This window comes from Mastigoproctus giganteus, chromosome 4 (genome assembly GCF_048544385.1).
Source record: "Mastigoproctus giganteus isolate SK-2022 chromosome 4, ASM4854438v1, whole genome shotgun sequence".
Taxonomy (NCBI): Eukaryota; Metazoa; Arthropoda; class Arachnida; order Uropygi; family Thelyphonidae; genus Mastigoproctus; species Mastigoproctus giganteus.
Genome location: NC_143578.1, coordinates 204205018 through 204227258, shown reverse-complemented (window position 1 = coordinate 204227258; position 22241 = coordinate 204205018). Strand labels below are relative to the sequence as shown.

The following is a 22241-nucleotide window of genomic DNA, read 5'->3' as shown; positions in this document are numbered from 1 at the left end:
AAATAAACTACGATAAAACGTTAAAAATATAGTTGAAAATATACCGAAGCAATAAAATTATCTATAATAAACTGGATTAAAAGCAATAAAACCTGAAGCTTTCGGAGACTGCTGTCTCCTTCTTCAACAGTATACTATTACTGCAATGACACATCCTTAAGTAGCAGACCCATGGCACTCATGCACGTAGTCATCAGACACATGGTCGGCATTCCCCACGTGCACATCGGAAACGGAAGTGGCTCGGGAGCATGATAAACAGAACCGGTCATCCCGTCTGAGGACAACCGCCTCAAATAGGGGGTGTAAACGTGTCCCCCTGTCCCTGTTAATAGTATTACGACTGGATGAACCGATTCGCAAGCTTTCGAGCCACTTGCGTTCCCAAAATCCATGGGCACGGTCTGTAATGACCGCGTCTTCAGGGGAGATCCGATGCTACTTCTCCCAGAAATGCTCTGCCACAGCAGACCTCACATAATTAGCAGTCTTAATAGCGGTCATGTGCTCCCCCAGACGGTCTTTTAAATGTCACCCCATCTCCCCCACGTAACATTCCTCACAATCCGGGCACTTAATCTCATAGACCACACTACTAGTATAGTCCTGGGCTACGGGATCTTTAACTTGAGACACCACTGTGTGCAATCTCCGTCCCGGAAGTTGCACACAGCGGGTCTGACACTCCCGCAGTGCCCGTACAATGCGTTCTGATAGGCCCAGATAGTAACGAATGTATGCGGTAGCCACAGGGGCAGGCGACTCCCTACGATTGGACTCTACCCTATAAATATATTTGTCCAAGACCCTCTGGGGGTACCCACACTTCCTGAGGTCTGCCGTGACTCGGCAAATTTCCATTTCCTTATCCTTGGGGGGTACTACAGTGGGTCCCCACCCTATTCAACAACGCCCTGGCTACACTGTTCTTATATGATAAGCCCGTGCCGAGCTGTAATGAACATACTGGCCACGGTACATAGGCTTTCTATAAATCGTTGTCTTAATTCTAGACCCATCTCTGCTAACCAGGACATCCAGAAACGGGAAGGACCCAGCTTTTTCCACCTCCGAGGTGAATTGTATAAATGTACAAACACCAGCCAAGGAATAAATTTTTTTATTTCTTGGCTGGTGTTTGTCTTTAATTATTGCAGTATGGAATTTCCCAGCCCCATAGGCCTGTTTGAAGATATACTACCAGGTCTTTTTCATTTTCTACCACCTTAAGTGTAGTAACACACAGTTGGTAAGTTTCTCTGGGGTTACTTCTACCCATATGCAGTACTTTGCATTTGTCAAGGTTAAACTTCAGTTGCCACTTCTTAGCCCATCTGCCCAAATTATCTAGATCCTGTTGCAGTAGCACGCTGCCATTACTGTCATTAACAACCCTGCCAACCTTTGTATCATCTGCAAACTTCGACATTAAGCCAGATATACCTTCATCAATATCATTGATAAGTATACAAAACAACAGTGGACCTAACACCGAACCCTGTGGGACTCCACTAATAACATTAGTCCAAGAAGAGCAGCACCCATTGATTACCACCCTCTGTCTTCTCCCACTTAACCATCCTTTTATCCATTGTAGCAACTTACCCTTAATACCATTCTGCTCCAATTGTTGTTTATTCAGTTGCTACATGCGCGCAGCTTTGTTTATATATATCAAGCGTGCCTCCTCGTTTTGTAATTGTGCTTTATTCCCTAAAAATGAGTAAAATACTTAAACGGTGTGAAAAGGAAGCGACCTGGTGAAGACACAGCAGATTCAGAGAGAAAACGAAAAGCAATATCGATAAACAGAGGCGGACTGAGTCAAAAATTCTTACCTGGGAAAATTTATAGTGGCCTCATACTATGGTTTATAGCCAAAATCACACCGGCCTCTGGCCCACCGGGGTTTCCCCGGTAAGGCTTATGGCCAGTTCGCCTCTGTCGATAGAGAAAAAATATGGAATTGTGAAACGCTTTGAGCGAAATGAAAGACCTGAAAGACCATGTGATATTGCACGTGCTACAACCCTAAATAAGGCAACGCCGAGATTACAAAGAATGCAGAGAAAATAAAAACAACTTTAATAGTAGGAACAACTCAAAATGTAATTAAAATCCATTAGTTCAAGATACAAAGATTTGGAAGAGATGGGATGGCTGTCATCTGTTTGGATAGAAAATCAAACAAAAAACAAGTTTGCTTACGATAGAAGCAAAATCATTAGCAATTTTTTTTTACGTAATAATCGCAATAAAATACTTATGTATTTTATTGCGATAATAATCGTAATAAAATACTTATGTATTTTATTACGATTATTTATTGTGTTTGGTAATGTTTTGGTTACAAATGTGTGTTCAATCTTGGGTGGTCGGCACCTAACCCTAATTTTCCCACAGGGCCTGTTGTTTATATTGCATGATTTTGCATTGCACGAGGATTTCTAGGAACACAACTATCGTGCTATACGAGGACCGACTGTAGTAGTAATAGTAATGACAAATGAGAAAGAAAACAAACTTATACAGCAATAGCAAAAAAAAAAAAAAAAAAACAGTTCATCCATTAGTACCCTCCAAAAATGTCTGTAGTTCTTGAATTTATTCAAATCATCCACTTTCACAACAGATGGAAGCCTGTTCCAACAATCAACCACTCACTGGCTGAGGCAACCTTCCACAAATCTATCCTGCAACCATCCTTCCTCAACTTGAATTTATGCCCCCTCGTGCCCCCTATTGACATTCAGCATACTCAAACTATTCAAGGCTTTAAATACCTCAATCAGACCTTCACACAGGTGCCTGGTCTTGAGATGCTGCAATTTGCAGAAATGAAGCCTTTCTAGGTAAGAGCACCCTTTTGTTCCCTTCAGCAATCTGGTTGCCCTTCTCTACAATCATTCCAGCAGATATACATTCTTCCAGACCTGTATACAGTACTCAAGGTGTGGCCTAACCAACCATGGTGTTATACAAAGGGATAAACACCTCCTTATCCCTGCTAGAAAAGTTTTTGTATATCACAGACAAAACCCATGAGCTGTCTTGGCAGCATCTCTGCACTGCTCAGAGAATTTCATATCTGACAGCTCAATTACCCCTAGGTCTTTTTCATTCTTAACTATCTATAACTTGCAGACCCCAGAAATAGATAACATCCACAACTACTGGTACAATAAGTTCAACTGCACACACACAGCAGAGCAGTTCACCCAGATTATAAAGCACCCTGCCACAACCCCAGAGCTTCGGTCTCAAGGAATCACTTATCTGAATGATAAGGACAAAGGCACCACAAACTCAGTGAAGTACAGACCGATTACCTATCTCCTAACAATGTACAAGATGCTGCCCAGCAGTATAACTAAGAAGATAGACCAAGTGGAGAGCCAGAACACTATGGCCGAGCACAAGAAGGAATGTAAGCAGATGACCAAAGGATGCAAGAATCAACTGACCATTGTTATAGAGTTATGCAGCAAGCTTACAAGAAGCACCGCAACCTGTACACAGCTTACATCTACTACTGCAAGGCCTTTGACTCCGTGCCCCATAGCTAGCTGAGAAACACACTGAAGAGCTACAAAGCTAACCTGACAACGACACACTTTCTAGAAGCAACAATGGTGAAATGGAGAACCACTATCAAGATTGACAACATCTTGATCAGACCGATCCCCACCAGAAGAGGAATTTTCTAGGAAGATGCTATGGGCACACTATGGTTCTGTCTAGCACTCAATCCATTGTCCACCATGCTCAATAACAACAGTACAGATATACCATACAGAAGGGAGGAAGAAGCTGTACACTCTCTCTCTCACCTGATATACATGGTTGACATCAAACGCTATGCTAGAACAGAGAATCAACTCTGACAGTTACCCCACATCACTGAAGAGTTTAGCACTGGTATGAGGTCACAAATTGGCTTAGACAAATGCAAGACCAATGAATTCCATCAGGGAAATCTAGTTGGCTGAAACTACCAGCTGAAGACCGGTGAAGAGATAGAAGCCATAACAGAAGGAGAGACCTACAAATATCTGGGGATGATGCAGGCTCACAAGTTAGAACACAAGGAGATCAAGGCCCACCTCACTGAGAAATACCATCAGAGACTGATGAGCCTGCTAAAATCAAAGCTGAATAGTGGGAACATGATCAGAGCCATGAATACATATGCAGTCCTAGTACTAATGTACTCCTTTGAGATCATAGAGTGGACCAACACAGAGTTGGAGGAGATTTTGAGATGATCAGAATAATGATGACAATGAGCCACCAATACTACCTGAAGTCAGCCAACAAGAGCCAGGAAGAGGAGGGAGGATTTTGATTGACCTCATTGAACAAGAGAAGAAGGCGACTAAAAACCTGCAGGATTACTTTCAGGAAAACACAGTGCTAATCTACCAAGCCATAAGACAGGTAAACAGCACACACTGCTCAACCTTAACAAGGAGATCCAACCAACACAAACAGAAGAAAAAAGAAGACACTCCATGGGAGACACTACAATGACATTCAACAAGACCACAGAGATAAGATAGCTTCCAATGCATCCAATGAGAAGGGTTCATGCTCGTTATTCAAGGCCAGCTAATCAGGAACTACAGGAAATATCGCCAAGGACCCCGGAGTGACAGATAACACATGTTTATGATGCTACCTGGCCCCAGAAACAATCTAGCATATCACCGCAGGATGCAGGGTGATCACCAAGTCGGAGTACACTTGTAGATTCAACCAGATCACCAGGACAATACATCAGAATGCCTGGACTGTGCCATAATAAAGGAGGAGATGATCTCATACCACAGACCAGACAACTAACATGAAGGAAATGTCTACCTCCTGATTGATATAGTGGTGCCCAACACCATCAACCCCCAGAAAAATTACAAGGAAACGGTCAGGAAATATGTGGCATAGGGAACAAGTAATGACCATCCCGACGGCTGGGTCAACCACCAGAATGGTGCCAAAGAACAAAGCAGCAATAGGCCTCCCAGAGAATCTTGAACACCAGTAGGACTGTAAGAGGGAACATCATGACCAAACCGATCCCCATCAGAAGAGGAATCTTCCAGGAAGATTCTTCAACCAACAGTAATAATAATAATAGGGTAACTGGGCACAACAAACCACTTGGTAGCACTACATGGCACAGACAGAAAAAAATCCCATAAAAGAGAAAACATTTTATAATAATAATAAGGACCTTCCCAGTCACCATGTCAACCAACAGCATGGTACCAAAGAGCTTCCCTAAGAACCTAGGAGCAATAGGCTTTGCAGAGAACACTTACCTGGAACTTCAGAAAGCCATGAACCTGAATGCCTGTAGCATAATCAGAGTTTCTTGACCAATAATAGTAACTAGACATAACCACCCCCATGGACCCGGTACTAATACCCATCAAGAGATTGGGAAAACTCATTGGGAGAAGAAAAAGATAATAATAATAATATTCCTACAACAGCCATTTTCACTGCAACCAATATTTATGCTCTGGGACAGGAAGACAAACTGATACAAAACATGAGAATCACTAAGATGTATTTTACCTGAAAGATATTTCTACACAGATGAAGCTTCAGACTCAATAATACAGAAAATTCAGCACCTAACAATAATAATAACCCCACCTGAATGAGTTTGAGAAACTTTGCACTACAAAACTTCAACCACCAATTCCTTAAATGCTGATCTCCAGGTAATTCTCCAATGGAGCAAAGGCAACTTAGTTACCTTCAATCCTTCTAAAAGACAATCCTGTGTTATTTCTTGCAAAAAAAGTTTATTTTTTTTTCTACATTCAACTTCACTGATATTCAATTTTTTCTTCATCAAAAAAGCTGAGTTTTCTTTTTTGCTATCAGTATTATTTTTATTCTAAACAATTTTTCATTCTGTAAAAATTCATAAGTCTGCAATGCCACAGAATATTGTTCCCACATCTGCAGTAGTGCTCCCAAAATGTCTCTTAAGTTTTAGACTCTACTGAAAAAAAGAGCACTCGAGGTAACATGATCCATTTCTTACAAAGTCTCTCCACTTTTTGTCTCATAAATGTACAGTTTCTGCTGCATCTTTTCTATACATATTTTCATGGATATTCATTTTCTTCTGAAATGGAATCTGCAATTCCCTCACTCTTCTAATCAAACAGCGTGAACATGTGTTGCAACCAGTCAGCATCCATTCACTAACTCCAAGCTCATAGAGCCAATACACACTCTTCCTTTATCTATTCTATTTTGTTCTTTAGAACAAGCTTCCTATAGATGTAATGTAAACATTAAAGAATGTTATTGCCTTCTTCCATCTGAACCAATTTTCTTATTAGTATGTTTTATATGTTTCTTATAAAGACTGAGTGTAAATTCTGAAAGTGATAAGACCCAAGATGAAAATGTTCTCCATACTATTGTTAGAAGTGAGCACAACCAGCAGGGTACATTAACTTTGAAGTTGTTGTTGTTGTTGTTGTTGTTTTTGGCACAAGGGCTGCTTAGACCATATTGCACCTATCAATGATATGAAAGTTATCAATGGTGACTGTTATGGAAGCAGTTAGAGACGATCATATAATTTTATTCGTGTAAGAAAGCAGAATAACTCGAAGGGATTAGCATCGATGCCTATGATATGAGAGAGTTTCAGAGGTTCTTTTAGATTTGAAAGGAAGCTGAATGAGCATTGCCGAGCATGTTTGTACAGAGTGCATTCAACAAGAATGTGCTTCATTGTGAGTTGACAGTTGCATCGAAAACACTGAGGAGGATCATTTCCTGTGAGCAGGAAATAGGTGAGTAAACTGGCTGTGGCCGATTCGTGCTCTGGTTAAGATTACTTCTTCCTTTCTGTTAGTACAAAAACTAGGTCCATAACTGTGGTTCTGGTTTTATTTGCAATAACTTATTATCCGTTTGAGCTTGCCATAGAAGTGTCCATTGTTCCTTACACATCCTTCATATGATAGGTCTGTAATCAACACATGGAATGCAAAGGCCTGAAGATGATGGGTTAGATGGATGTTTTGCGGCATAATCTGCGCATTCGTTTCCTGGGATCCCAGTGTGGCCTGGGATCCAGCAGAAGATGACTACTTTCTGGCGTTCCTGAATAAGAATCATCTTACTTCTTATGGTTTTTATTAAAGGATTGGTTGGTGAGGAGGTGTTTTGTAGGGCTACCAGTGTACTCTGCGAGTCCGTATATATTATACTTTTTTAAATGGAGCGATGGACAATATTTTCTAGGGCAAGCTTGATGGCAAATAACTCAGCTGTATAACTGCTGCATTCAGTAGGCAGCAGTTATACAGAGATGGTATTAAAAGAGATACAGAGATGGTATTAAAAGGGAAAACTGCTGCAGCACCTACTCCACTATCAGACTTTGATCCATCTGTGTGTATTTTCGTGAAATGCGGATAATTGTGTGTGTGAGCAGTATGAAGTTGTTGCACGTTAATATTTGCAAGGGAATCTTTTCCCCAGTTTAGGAAGTAATTGTCACAGGATGATTAATACAAGACCATGGGGGAACTGAAGTGTTTGGATCTTGGAGGACTTTTTCAAAGTGTACATTCCAGCTTTCTGATAGATCCTGCAATCTGATGACAGTAGGTTGAACTGCTCTGGGTTTATTTCTGTAGAACATTTTAAACTGTGGATCACTAAGTATAGGCCAAATGGGATGGGTAGGCATGCTTTGAATTTTAGCAGCACAATTCAGAAGTAACATCTTTCTTCTGAGGCAGAGTGGAACTTCATGGGCTTCAGCGTAGAGACTTTGTACTGGTGATGTTCTATAAGCACCTGTAGCAATCCTGAGGGCAGAATGTTGAACAGGAGCAAGCCGTACTAGCACACTCTCCCTAGCAGAGTCATACACCGGGGCTCCATAATCAAGACGAGATCTAATTAGAGTTCTATACAGGTGAAGTAAGGTGTAACGGTCTGCACCCCATGTTGTAGAAGAAAGAACTCTGAGAATGTTCATTTTTTTCTGGCAGGTTGTCCGGAGATACTTGATATGTTCTAAAAAATTAAGTTTCCTATCAAAAATTAGACCGAAGAGGCGAATGTTACTCATAACTGATATAGGATGATTTGTCAGGTATAGCTCTGGGTCAGGATGCATCCCTCGTTTGTTACAAAAGTGAATGGCACTAGATTTTTCATAAGATAGTCGGTAACCATTCTGTGTCATTCATAGTTCAATATTGTTTAGTGAGATTTGTAGTTGCCTTTCAATGAAGTTCATATTCAGCGAACTGCAGGAAACAGTCAGATCATCGGCATAGAGATATGAGTTCACAGTGTTGGGAATACATTTGGTAATATGATTTATTCTCAATGCAATAAATAAAGTAGCACTGAGAACTGAGCCCTGTGGGACTCCTTCCTCTTGTATATAGATTTGCGAGAAGACTTGTAAAGATCTATACTGAAGGAAGTTTTGTATGTAGCATGGTAAGCGGCCTCTCAGGTCAAGGGAATGAAGATCTTTCAAGATACCAAAACGCCAGGTGGTGTCAAAGGCCTTCTCTATGTCAAGGCAGACCATGACAAGATGTTCATTTTTAATAAATGCATTCCTGATATTGGTTTCAGCTTTGACCATAAGATCTAGGGATGAACGATTTTTTCTGAAACCAAACTGGTTATCAGAGATTAGATGTTTTGAATCCAGATACCATGTTAATCGGCGGTGTATAATTTTTTCTAAAGTTTTACTCAAGCAACTGGTAAGAGAAATGGGTCTATAATTGTGAGAGATCGAATGATCTTTCCTTGGTTTGGGAATTGCCAGTACATAGGAGTGATGCCACCGAGTGGGGTATGCATGTTCAATAAATATACGGTTGTAAAAGGTCAGCAGCAAGGATAATGATTTATTGTCTAAGTGCTGAAGCATTATGTAATACACTCCGTCTGGACCAGCAGCACTATTTTTTGAGGAATGTATAGCTTCTTGAAGTTCGATCATAGTAAGTTTCTGATTGTATGGTAGAGAAGCAGCGGTTTTGAAGTTAAATTTTGATTTTTGGGCTGAAGCTTTGATCTTATGAAATGACGGATCATATGAGGTCGAGGCAGACAACTGGGAGAATACTGTCGCTAAAGTATTCGCAATCTCTACAGGAGTAGAGAGCTCCTGTCCATTCCAGTTGAATATTGGCGAGGATAACGGAGGAAATTTGCCATTTAGCTGTCTTATTTTTTTCCATATTATTCTTACATCAGTATTTTTATTTACTGAAGTTGCAAATCGGATCCAAGAGTTTTTTTTAGCTTTCTTTCTGATGTGTCGGGCTTTGGTTCTGAGTTTCTTATAATTTATAAGATTATTGGTAGTAGGGTATTTGCAGACTATATTCCATGCTCGGTTTTTTTCTTTTTTGGCATTCTTACATTCTTCATTCCACCAATAGTTTATGGGTCTATAGGTGTTTGACTGTGATTGTGGGATGGCAATAGATGCAGCTGCTAGAATTTCTTTGGTGATATGATCAGTGGCTGTGTCAATTGGGAAAGATTCAATGATCTGTTTATCGAATGAAACATGAGAGGTATACTTGGCCCAATCTGCCTTGGAAAATTTCCATTTTATGTGGTTTTTTGCAGTTGAAGAGTGTGATGTTTGGATTTTACAGATTAATGGGTAGTGATCACTGTTTAGTGGATCATCTAGAGCTGTCCACTCAATATTAGGAAAGAGGATCAGAGAGCATATAGATAGCTCTATTGCAGACACTGATCCTTTTGGGAGATGGATGTAAGTTGGTGAACCAGTATTTAGGATGGTTAAGTTTTGTCTGTCAATGAGCATTTCAATGAGTTGCCCTCGTCCATCTGTATTGGGAGAACCCCACAATGAATGGTGTCCATTGAAGTTGCCCAATAAACAGAAAGGAGTTGGCAATTGCAGGATAAGATTTTCAAGTTCGTGAATAGTACACGGATGATTGAGTGGTAGATAGATCGAAACAAGGGTCAGAGTGATGCCAATTGCTATTCGGGTAGCAACAGCTTCTATAGAGGTTTGTAAAGAAATGCGTCTGCATGGGATCGCGAATCTATGAGAATGGCTACTCCACCACGAGTATTATTTGAAACAGGTCTATCATGTCTGAAAAGAGTATAGTTTTTTATCAAGGGAGATACCTGAGGAGTCAGATATGTCTCCTGTAAGCAGATGCCCACTGGATTATGTTGCGTAATTATGTCGTATATGTCATCAATATTGCTCCTAAAGCCTCTACAATTCCATTGAACAACATTGTTCATTGTTTCGATTTAGATGAAGGAACTGAATCTGACTGCTTTTTGGAAGTCTGTTTGACACATTTGTAAGTCAATTTTAATCCTATCTCTTTTTGAGAAAACAGGTCTTGTGTCTGTTTCATCCTCTGCATGGATCTCCAGAATGGTTTCAGTATCATCTTGACCTGGAAATTTCATTAGTATCCATAAGGGAGGAGTCAAATGTCTGTTTTCAATTAGAATCTGCGTTATCTGCTTGGACGGATCTTACGGGAGCTGCATCGGCTTGTGTCTGTTTCATCCTCTGCATGGATCTCCAGAATGGTTTCAGTATCATCTTGACCTGGAAATTTCATTAGTATCCATAAGGGAGGAGTCAAATGTCTGTTTTCAATTAGAATCTGCGTTATCTGCTTGGACGGATCTTACGGGAGCTGCATCGGCAGAAGGTGGTATCGTGACTGGTGTGTTGTTAGCTCTGCTAGAAATCTGTTGCTTTGAAGGTTGAGGTACAGAAATGGGGAACGAGCCCATTCCGAAATAGAGATATTTGGAGGTATTGATGTATCAGTCTGGACTGATACTGAATGAAACTTTTTAGAGGCTTCAGCATACGTGTGTCTAGGTGTCATTACTTGTATTTGCTTTCTTGCTTCTGGGAATGAAACTTTCTTTTCTATTTTATATTTCTGGATTTTTTTTTCTCATATTTCCATTGTTTGCAATTTTTAGAAAAGGTTGGATGGTTGCTTTTACAATTGGGGCAGAGCGGAGCCTGGGCTTTACAGTCAGCCTGGGAATGATCTTTTGAACCACAGTTAGGACATACGGGGTCTCCTCGACAGACTGTTTGTGAGTGTCCGAATTTCTGACACTTGTAGCATCTTATTGGGTTCGGAATATATGGGCGAATGCAACAATGCAAATACCCTGAGCTGAATGTCAAAATTATGCTGTGAGTTTGAAGGAATTCACCATCTTTTTTCATCATAATTCGTTTCGCCTGTGTGACTTTTGATCCTGCAGTTCCTGAACAATTTCTTCTTCTGAGACATTCAGTAGGTCCCATTCAGAGATAACACCTTTGGATGAATTAAGTGTTGAATGTGGGCACACCTTAACTGGAACTCCACCAAATGAGGTGAGTGTGAGTAGAGACTCAGAGTGTTTGGAGTTGGTGGTCTCAACAAGCAGGTCGCCAGATTTCAGTCGTTGTACCATTTTAGGGGAGCCAGCTACGCTCTCAAGACAATTTTGAATGAGGAATGGTGATAAACTACCCAAGGATTGGTTAGTTAGCGAATGCAGAATCAGAAAATTTGGGTTTTCCATTCGGGGAGCATCCGTCCTCAGTCTCTTTGGATTGGATGAGTCATTATCAGGTATGTGCAAATCCAATGAATTTGGATTTGCATTCCTAATCGGTGGAAAATTGTCACAGTCCATGTTTTGCTCCTTTTGGACCTGGGAGTTGGTTTTACCACCCAGATTTCCAGCCTTGCCACGGGGAGGCAGGAGCAGTGTCACAAGGTGACCAAGCGGCTAAGTTAGTTAGTTAGTTAGTACTATTAGAAATAAAAAACAGAAAGGTAACTTTCGTTTCTGGGCCTTTGCCTACTTCTTCTAGTGCAAAAGAGCTACACTGATTAATAAATAAAGAAAACGGTTGCTGAAACAAAATATAATCTATCACTTGAAGGCTCTTTGGAGATAACGCTTTGAGATACGCAAAAAAATCGCTTGGCACCCGGGACCTAACTTTGAAGGTTCTAGCAAATGGTTCCCCTGTTTATTCCTCTTCATTGTTTACACTAGGCTTATCGATTTTAGTATTAGCCATACAGTGCAAGGAATCAACAGGCTCTTGCTGCAATGGTCAAAAAGGAAAAAATAAAAATAAAAATTTGTTATTTGCTGGCCAGACTTAAAAAAAAAAAAAAAAACACTGTAGGTGCTGGATTCACGTATTGTGTTCCATTAATAATTTCAAACACTGTTTCTTTCTATATATTTCATGGAGCATATGCCATTGTTACCATGTATTTGAAACGTACAAAATCATTTTCCAACATATATCATTAATCCAGAAATTTGATATTGCAAAGGTGTTGTAGATAAAAGAACACAAAACCTTTTCATTATATTATAATGTATTTCGATTTGTTAGCCTAATACAGTCTAAGAACAACAGAACTGCATTAAAAATAGTGGGCCACAATGTACTACTATTATAAAAGCATTTATACTTTTCTTAAACAAAACATTTCAGCTTTTTGCACTCATTCATATAAGTAATTCTTAAAATCAAACAAACTTAAGAAATATTAATAATTTATTTATGACATGTTGGAAAAGGAGCATTTCAATGCTGGATATGACAATAAAGAAAAGCATTAGCAAGGTCACATAATGCAAGAAAGCAAGCTTATATAGCATCGACCAGAAAAAAAAAAAAACACACACACACACCCCATTCTCATTTCACTCGCTCCAAACGTTTGTCTAGTTCTGCCTTGAATCTTTTTCAGTTTTCAACTTCTACAACGACAGATGGAAGTTTGTTCCGGCAATCAACCACCCACTGGCTAAAGGCAAACTTCCGCACATCTATCCTACAACCGTCTTTCCTCAATTTGAATTTATGCCCTCTCAGGCAATTATTCTAAGCAAGAGAAAGAATCCTATCATCATTGAGCATATTCAAACCATTCAAGGCTTTATGCACCTCAATCAGATCACTTTGCAGGTGCCTAGTCCCCCCAGACACTATAATTTGCAAAACTTGAGCCTTTCTTCATAAGAGCAACCCTTTATTCCATTCACTAATCTTGTTGTACTCGTTCCAACAGCTCTACATCCTACTTAAAATGAGGCCCCAGACCTATATACATTACTCAAGGTGTGGCCTAACTATTGCCTTATACAAGGGGATAATCACCTTCTTATCCTTGCTAGAAAAATTCCTGTATATCATTGACAAGATACCATGAGCTACTCTTGCAGACAGTCTGCACTGCACAGCAAAATTCATATCTGCCTGCACAATTACCCCCAGGTCCTTTTCACTCTCTACCGCTGTCAGTGTAGTACCACACAGTCGATACATTACTCTGGGGTTACTGCTTCCCATATGCAGTACTTTACATTTGTCAATGTTAAACTTCAGTTGCCACCTCTCAGCCCATCAGCTCAACTTTTCTAGACCCTGTAGCAGCAGCATACTGTCATTAGTGTCGTTAACAACCCTGCTGACCTTCATATCATCTGCAAACTTGGGCATTAAGCCTGATATACCATCATCAATATTATTAATGAATACAGAAAACAACAACAACAGACCCAACACTGAACCCTGGGGGACTCCGCTAATAACATTAGTCCACAAAGAGCAGTGTCCATTGATTACCACTCTCTGTCTTCTCCCACTCAACTATCCCTTTATCCATTTGCCTCCAATGCCACACTGCTCCAATTTGTGCAGCAGTCTTCCATGTGCAACAGTATCAAAAGCCTTTCTAAGATCCAAATATATGATATCAAAATTATTCTTTGTATCCAGTTCCTTTATGACTACATCATAGTATCCAAAGAAATTGGTCAGACAAGAGTTTCCCTTAACAAACCCATGCTGTGTCTGAAGTAACTGAAGTCTTGTCTAGATGATTCTGCAGTGCTTCTTTAACCAGTGGCTCCATTAATTTTCCTGGAACAGAAGGTAACACTTCACTGTTGTAACTAGGTTTATTTTCATCACGTGACCCCCCTTCCCTTTCAGTGTCGAACTTTGGCTTTTTTCAGGACAGTCAACTCCAAACTAAGTTTTTGTTTTTTATTTACACCATTTTCAGAAATCTTAGCTTTATTAAATGTCTACTGAAGAGATCTGTAAAGGGGAGGGGACTGACATATCAACCAAAAATAAATCCAATTACAAGAGCTGCCATTGTGTCACTAGCATGTTACAGGACAAAGAACACTGAAATGGAAATTTTTATTAACCCTGAAATCATTTAATTTTGGCAAAAACACTTTAATATTTTATACCTGTATTTAGCCTCTGTTGCATCTAAAATGCTTATTCCTGCCAAGAATTTTTCCGCATCTTGCCATTTTCCATGATAAAGAGAACGTTCAAATAAAATGGTTTGCTCACATAACTTCCAGATATGACTGTGTTCTGTATGTAATGGGAATAAATTTTTTGAATACTGAAGTATTTCACCTGCTGTACTGTACTGTCCCTGTAAAACATAACAAGAAATTACATTACTAAATTAATGGAACTAAGTTATTGAGAGTTATTTTATGCAATAAATGTGTGACGGATTTATAAATCTATGCAATAATTATCATAATCAGAATATAAGAAGAAAATGAAATTTTATGTTGTTATAACCTAAACCAGAGAAGACCATTCTTTATAAACCAATTGAATTATTATAAACTGAACATCAGCCCACATAAATTAACTGCCTGTACACTAAGTTATTGCACAGGAAATATTTTTGATGCATATTAAATAACACATTACAAATACACAAATTGTTTCAAAAGTATGTACAAAAATTCTGGTATGCATTTTAGGGTATCTCTCCTTGTCATATAAACAGGAGTCCAAAATACTTTATTTCAGAATTATTATGCATGAAAGCAATTACAAGAACCATGTGAAGGATCCTTAAACTGGAATAAAGGGAAAAGAGGTGAAAATGTTAATAAGCCAGGGTAAATAAAGCACTGATATTGTTGTTTTGTTCAAAATAATGCAATCTCAAAACAAAGTAGAATGGGGGGGGGGGCTTTGCTTGCATTCTCCCTTTCCTTCTTTAAATGACTAATACAGGTAATCCTTGTATAACATGGTAGTTAGGTTCCTATAATATTTTGTGTAGTGCGAAACCATGTTATACGGGACTAAGAACTAGTACAAAAATTGGGATTACATTCCAAAAGCTAACGAAAACACACCATTTTTTTTTTTTTGTAACTATTGGAAATTTAATTTTTATTAAAAATAGTAATAACTCAAGAAACGTCTTACAAACTGTGATGTTCATTTAATTTTCTTCCTTTTCATTGCTGCTAAGCACAATAAACGAGAATCTTTTCTCAGCTGCAGCATCTAGATTTCATGTACCTTCTTCTCCCTTTAAAAAAATTAGTAACTGGGTTTGTTTGCTTTTGCTTGATAGATCTTTGTAAATTTCATGGTATGGAGCTAAGCATTTTTGAACTTTGTGCTCATTTCAGTTCAAGGATCTGCATTCAGAAATTAAGATTCTAATTGCTAGGTTAAGTTTTTGCCTTCCCATATACTTTTTAGTGTAAAATTTCGAAGTTCAGAATTTTCATCTGTGCTACCATCCTCTGAATTGATTGCTTCATTTAAATTTAAACTTTTTGCAATGTATGATAGCTTCCCCCCCTTTTTAAGACAATCCAAAATTTGTATCATTGATTTTAGACAAATAAAGTTTCTTTTGAGACGTGTTTTTTTAATTTCCTTAGGCATAATTTAGGGGGGGGGGGAATTTAATTCACAACAAAGAAATTATGCCAATACGGTTCTTAAGAACAAAGTTTAATTATACATACCTGAAAAATTTATAAACAAAAATAAAAACCAAAATAACCTTACAAAAACCTTAAAAGTCACAAACTGCATGCTTCAAAATCACAATTTTTTATGGTCTCAAACAAGCACAAGTTCAATAGCACAGAACGTAACACTGGGATTTACCAATACTTTTTTTTGCATAATGACTAGCAAGTCAACAGCGAGGATTCACAAAAAAGAATGGAAATGTTGAAAAATTACACAATAATAATAGTAATAGAGGCATGTGATGCAAGAAAGCAAGTGTATGAGCTTATGTAGTATCAGCCAAATAAAAAAGAAATCATACAACCATTCCCTCTAAAGTCCAGTTCCTCCTTGAATTTATTTAATCTATCAACTTCCACAATGATAGATGGAAGTTTGTTCCAGTAATTAACCACCCACTGGCTAAAGGCAAATTTCTGCACATCTATTCTACAACAGTCTTTCCTCAATTTGAATTTATGCCCCCTTAGGTTCATAATCTGAGCAAGTGGAAGAATCTTATGAGAATTCGGCGTGCGCAATCCAATCAAGGAATCTTGTACGCAATCCAATCAAGGAATCAAGGAATCTTATACACCTCAATCAGATCACCTTGCAGGTGCCTAGTCTCCAGCTGCTGCAATTTGCAGAACTTAAGCCTCTCTTGGTAAGAGAATCCCTTCATTTCCCTCACCAATCTTGTGCACCTTCTCTGTAACACGCTCAAGCAAATCTACATCCTTCCTAAAATGAGGACTCAAGACCTGTACCAGTACTCAAGGCGTGGCCATTGCCTTATACAGAGGGACAATCACCTCCTTTTCGCTGCTAGCAAAATTCCTGTATATCATTGACAAAACTCCGTGGTAGCCTGTCGGCATTGCTCAGAAACCTTCATATCTGACTGCACAATTACTCCCAGGTCTTTTTTGTTTTCTACCACCTTAAGTGTAGTACCACACAGTTGGTACATTTCTCTGGGATTACTTCTACCCATATGCAGTACTTTGCATTTGTCAATTAAACTTCAGTTGCCACTTCTCAGCTCATCTGCCCAAATTTTCTAGATGCTGTTGCAGTAGCACACTGCCATTACTGTCATTAACAACCCTGCAAACCTTTGTATCATCTGCAAACTTCAACACTAGGCCTGATAGACTTTCATCAATATTATTGATAAATATACAAAACAACAGTGGGCCCAACACTGAACCCTGTGTTCAGTGTTGTAGTCCACTAATAACATTAGTCCACTAAGAGCAATGTCCACTGATTACCAACCTCAGTCTTCTCTCACTCACACACTCCAATTGGCACATTTTTTAGCAAAATAACTTCCGTTCGTTAAAAGTGCAACCACTGATTCCCAATGAATGGCCTCAATGAAAATAATCCTGTCAGTGGCTTCTGTCCTTATGTTCAAAACCCTGATTTGTTTGTGAAAATTCTTTTCAAAAAAAAAACAAAAAAAAACCCTTTTCTAAAAAAAGGTTTTTGTAACATGAATTTATTATAGTACAGGCAAAGCTACATTTTTATTATAAACATTGACTTTCACAAATAAAGAAAATAATGTGAGGGATTATGTATACTTTATATGCTATTGTTTAAAACTGGAAAAATCAATAAGCCATTCACATGGAATAATTTTGAATTCTTGATATTTTATTTTGTATATGATATATTATCTATTATATGATACTGTGCATGTTATGTGGTTGGAGGGGAGTCTATACCTTCGATATGCAGATGTTTAAAAATCAGAAATGCAAATGAATCATCACATTAAGTAAGGGAAATGAATCATCACATTAGTTCTAAACAAGGACATTAGGGGAAAATATATCCCCTAATGTCCTTGGTTAGAACTAATTGAGAAAGATAAATGAATAATTAGAATGGAACATTTCTGAAAATAAGAAGTACAGTGCAACCTCTACATAACATGCCTCTTCATACTGCGGTTTCAGATATGCTGCAAGTATGATCATGTCTCCCAAAATAAATTATGAAAAAAAAGTAGCGCCTAGTACAAGTAGAGTGTGTTCAGAGAACTAGCAATTTCATAGTGGTAACTAGAAAATGTGAGTACCGTATATACTCATATTTACTGTACATCCTACTACCATATTTGCAAGAGGGGGATTTTAGCTAAAAATTGGATGTATATTTACTTTGATACATTCAGTATTCAGTTGCAGAGTAATTGTTGCATTTTTGTATTTTTCATTGACAAATGTACAACTGTTCACACACATGAACAGTTATATGTTTGTCAACATGACTCATCAGAGACTAATTACTGTAGTACATTCTTCCGTCAGCTAGAGATGCAATAAAAGTGGAACTAATACAAACTCTGGACGGGAATACGGCTAATGTTTGTCAAGTGCATTACATTTATTTACATATATTAGTTATAAAATAAATTTTTGTAAACAACAGCACATGACACCCTTTCTTCAACCAGAAGTTACACTTAGGAGAGCAAAAACTGCTAAGGACTAAACCAGACAAAAATAATAATAAACTTCTTTATTGCTGCTAAGTACAGTACAGTACTAAGAACAATAATTCTCATCACGGCGACATGGCCAGGAGTTTTACATTATATATATGATTAAATTGGTAAAAATTACAGTTGCATGGGAAATTATGAGTTACACAAAATTAAACATGTAAAAATGAAATTATAATAATAGGACAATATAAAGAGGAACTGAATGTTTGTCATTAAGTGAACGTCGTAACCCAGTTTGGAGGAATTTATCTCAGTTCAACAGATTCAATCCACTCGAGGAGCATGTGATGGTATTTGTAGTCGATAACCATTTTCTGTAGGTTAACTCCAAGACAGAGCAGTGCCTGGGCAGGTAGGAACCGAGTACACAGTTTCAACCGGTTGTATGAACTGACAAGTGATTTAAGGAAAAATCATGTGACTTCACTTTGGTACTATGACAGGCCAGACAGTTTTGTTTTGATTTTTATTTGTTTTTTGTTTTGATTTATGATGCCCTAGAATTTGGTAAATCCTAGGGCATCATAAATATAGAGCAAAATTAATAAATTGATATGACTGAAGTAATAGCCACCAAAAGAAAAAATTATACAGTTGAAGAAAAGCTAAAGTGGTGAAACAAAATGCAGTGTATTTCAGGAGCATGGAATTCCAGAAGAAGAAACATTGTATCCATTCATAGACTCCATAAAAGAGGAAGTAGAACTCCAAAGAAAACTAGACTGTGAAAACAGTGACGTGGACCAATACTTATACAAGTGGTTTCCACAGATTGTAGTGAAGGAGTACCAATAAATGGAATCATTTTGAAAACACAGGCAGTTAAATTTCATAAGCTTAAATTTCATTTGGTGGTGAATTCACAGATGAACAGTTGTGCAACTGTGATGAAACAGCACGGTACTATAAACTTCACCAACAAATCACTGGATATTAAAATGGCTCCCAATAAAGCAGGCATGAAAATTAACAAAGAGAGACAATTACTATGTTACTGTACACAAACAAGACTGGAAATCACAAGCTAAAGTAATTGCGCCTCAGTAAAAGTAAAAGTCCCCACTGTTTTAAGTATGTCAACATGAAATCTCTAGCTGTGATTTATAAAAATAGCTCAAACACTTAGATGTTGAAGTGATATTTTTGATTCATGGTTTGAAAGTGAGTTCATACCATTGGTGAGATGGTACTTGCTTTTCAAAAAAAATTGAAAAAAAAAAGGCAATATTACTGTTGGATCACTGCCAGCTCATCCTTCAGCTGATGTCCTGAAATCGAAAGATGGCAAGATCAGAGTGGCATTTCTGTCTAGGAACACAACTGTACTAATTCAGCCCACGTGTCAGGGCATTATTCGAGCCTTCAAAGCTTACTATCATGTTATGAAATCAGAAATTCAAGTTCTAGAATTTCTGAAAACATTAACAATGAAAATATTGATTATTGGGAGAAAGTAAGCTCAAAAACAATTGAAAACTGCTGAAAAAATTTATTGGAAAAGCTGAGATCACTAATAATAACCTTGAATTAGCAACATTTTCAGAGCAAGAAGCAAAAGCTGCTTATAACATACTTAGTGGCAGTCTTGGAGAGAATGACCAGCAGCTTGGATTGATGTGATATGGAAAACCCAGATGCACATTAACTGAACGAGGAAGAAATTGCAGTTTCTGTGAACAGTGGGAAGACAACTGACAACAAGAAGGCCTTACAAGAGTTTTTTTCCCTAAGTATCAAGTATCAACAAAATCGAAAATATGAATATTAATTGCAAAAAATGAATGTTAAACATTCGTAAATACCACATTCCAAACCATGTGCGTAGCTATACAATACAGTGTACCCCCGCTTTACGATATTAATCAGTTCCAGAGACACCATCGTTTCATAAAATATCATAATGTGAACCCAATAGCACATTGTTTTTTGGTAATTCGTTACAAGATCTCAGAAGTTGAAATTTTCGCTGTATAATTAAGCTATTTATCTCTCTAAAATGTCATTTTTAAGTTCACGAGAATGGCCTTAAGGCCATATAAAAGGTTGTGAGCGTCGTTTGTAAATTGTATTAGTTACCAATTCAAATTATTAAAATGCACTACACTTTCATTGTTATCATATGTTCCGTTATAAGAATCAATTTTAAACGCCTTTGTGATATTTTTCTAAAGCACATTTCTGGAGGTCACAACCATAAAACTATAAAAAAAATTTTGCACTTTCCGGTTTATTGGGCTTTTCTGTTACTGCAAGCAAATACAAACGGGTAGCAAACTCGATCTTCTTGCATTTGCGAAAATGCCGATAGCTGGAATTGTGTTTGGATTTTACGTAATTATGGTGAAATGTTTCCCTTTTAATGAAATATTCAATCATATAAAAAAACAAATAAATTTTCGGAATCATCTCTTCATTCCCTTTATTTTAAGCTTTGTAAACTTGTTACTCCATATCAATCGTGTTAGTTGCAATTTGTGTGTGCCGTTAAAAAATGCTTATGCATGCAATTGTGAAATTTATAATTAAAAGAGAAGATTATCTTGGAAACAAATGCCTCTTGAAGCATTTCTGAAGAAGATGACTCCTTGTGCAGCAAACCGAGTACCGAGCCAATAATGAGTGATCAACGAGTGTGCATTTAGTCAATGATGATGAAGAATAAACATTCTTTAACATCTGTTAAGTCGAAAATAATTTCTCTATTATTATAATTTGCTTGATTTTACAACATTTTCATTTCTTTGGAAAAATCAATCATTGTTTAAACATAAACTAATTAGCAAACTAATTTCATTGTTGAGAATGTAACCCCTAATTTTAACCTTATGTCTATGTGAAATAAATTCCCGCTTTACGAGTTTTCACTTTATGAGCGCGCGCTAGGAATGAATTAACTTGTAAAGTCGAGAACTACCTGTATATATAAATGAAAAATAAATTTTAATTGAATAAATAGTATATATAAAAAAAAAGATAGTAAGATATAAATCAGTGACTGCAAAACATGATACCCATTGCATATTTATAGAATATAATACAAACAGAATATATAAATTAGCAGAATGGTAAGCCAGGATAAGAAGCAAATACAAATAAAACCAGTAATTATAGCAAAAAAAGAAGAGTTCCAAGGGGTGGGAGGTAAACCAAATAGAGAATAGGGTGCTACAAGAGAATACACCCTCAAAAATAATTTAGAATAAATGCCAATTTATTCTAAATTAATATATTTAGTAACATACAACTTGGTTGCCATTTATGGAAACCAAGGCCAAACTGTGTGAAATATTAATATAAATGGATATGAAAAAAGCTATAACAATGTGAACTACTGTGAAATGAAACATATTAAAATAGACCAACCATTGAGTCCCATCTTGTTTAAAGGTACCAAAGTCACCAATGACTGTGGAATCACTGCATTTCAAATGTTAAAAAAATCAATTAAATGATTTTAGTAATGGTGGCCCTTATCAATGAGAAATTATAACAGATCAGAACATCTACAAAGTAATACTAATCATAAACAAAAAAAAAAGGAGAAAGGGTTAAATATTTAAATATGAGTGAGAAAAGCAATTTAGTTTCTTATTTTCACAATCTTATTTAAACATGTTTTTCTTCATAAATGGTTTGGTTCTGCTTTGAATATGAAGCCAGGCAGTATGAAGGATGGCTGACTTCATATAGGGTTAGAAAAGAAATATAAAGGTTACAAACCATAATTCAACTTGTAAAAAGTTTTAATGTATGAGATGCGGCAATGAAATTTAAGTTCACAGACTGGTGCTGTTGTGGTCATTAGCATTAGTAGAGGCATACGATGCAATAACAAGCTTATGCAGTATC

General features: G+C 37.5%; 1 protein-coding gene across 3 annotated transcripts in view; it reads right to left on the bottom strand.

The window, feature by feature from the left end:
* The window catches only part of ida (anaphase promoting complex subunit 5 ida), a 435748-nt gene that overhangs the window by 143956 nt on the left and 269551 nt on the right, over positions 1–22241 (bottom strand). For all 3 annotated transcript variants that reach the window (XM_090371999.1, XM_090372001.1, XM_090372000.1), the window contains exon 14: positions 14332–14528. In XM_090371999.1, the coding sequence (XP_090228125.1) occupies positions 14332–14528 (197 nt within the window). The remainder of the gene's footprint in view (positions 1–14331; positions 14529–22241) is intronic.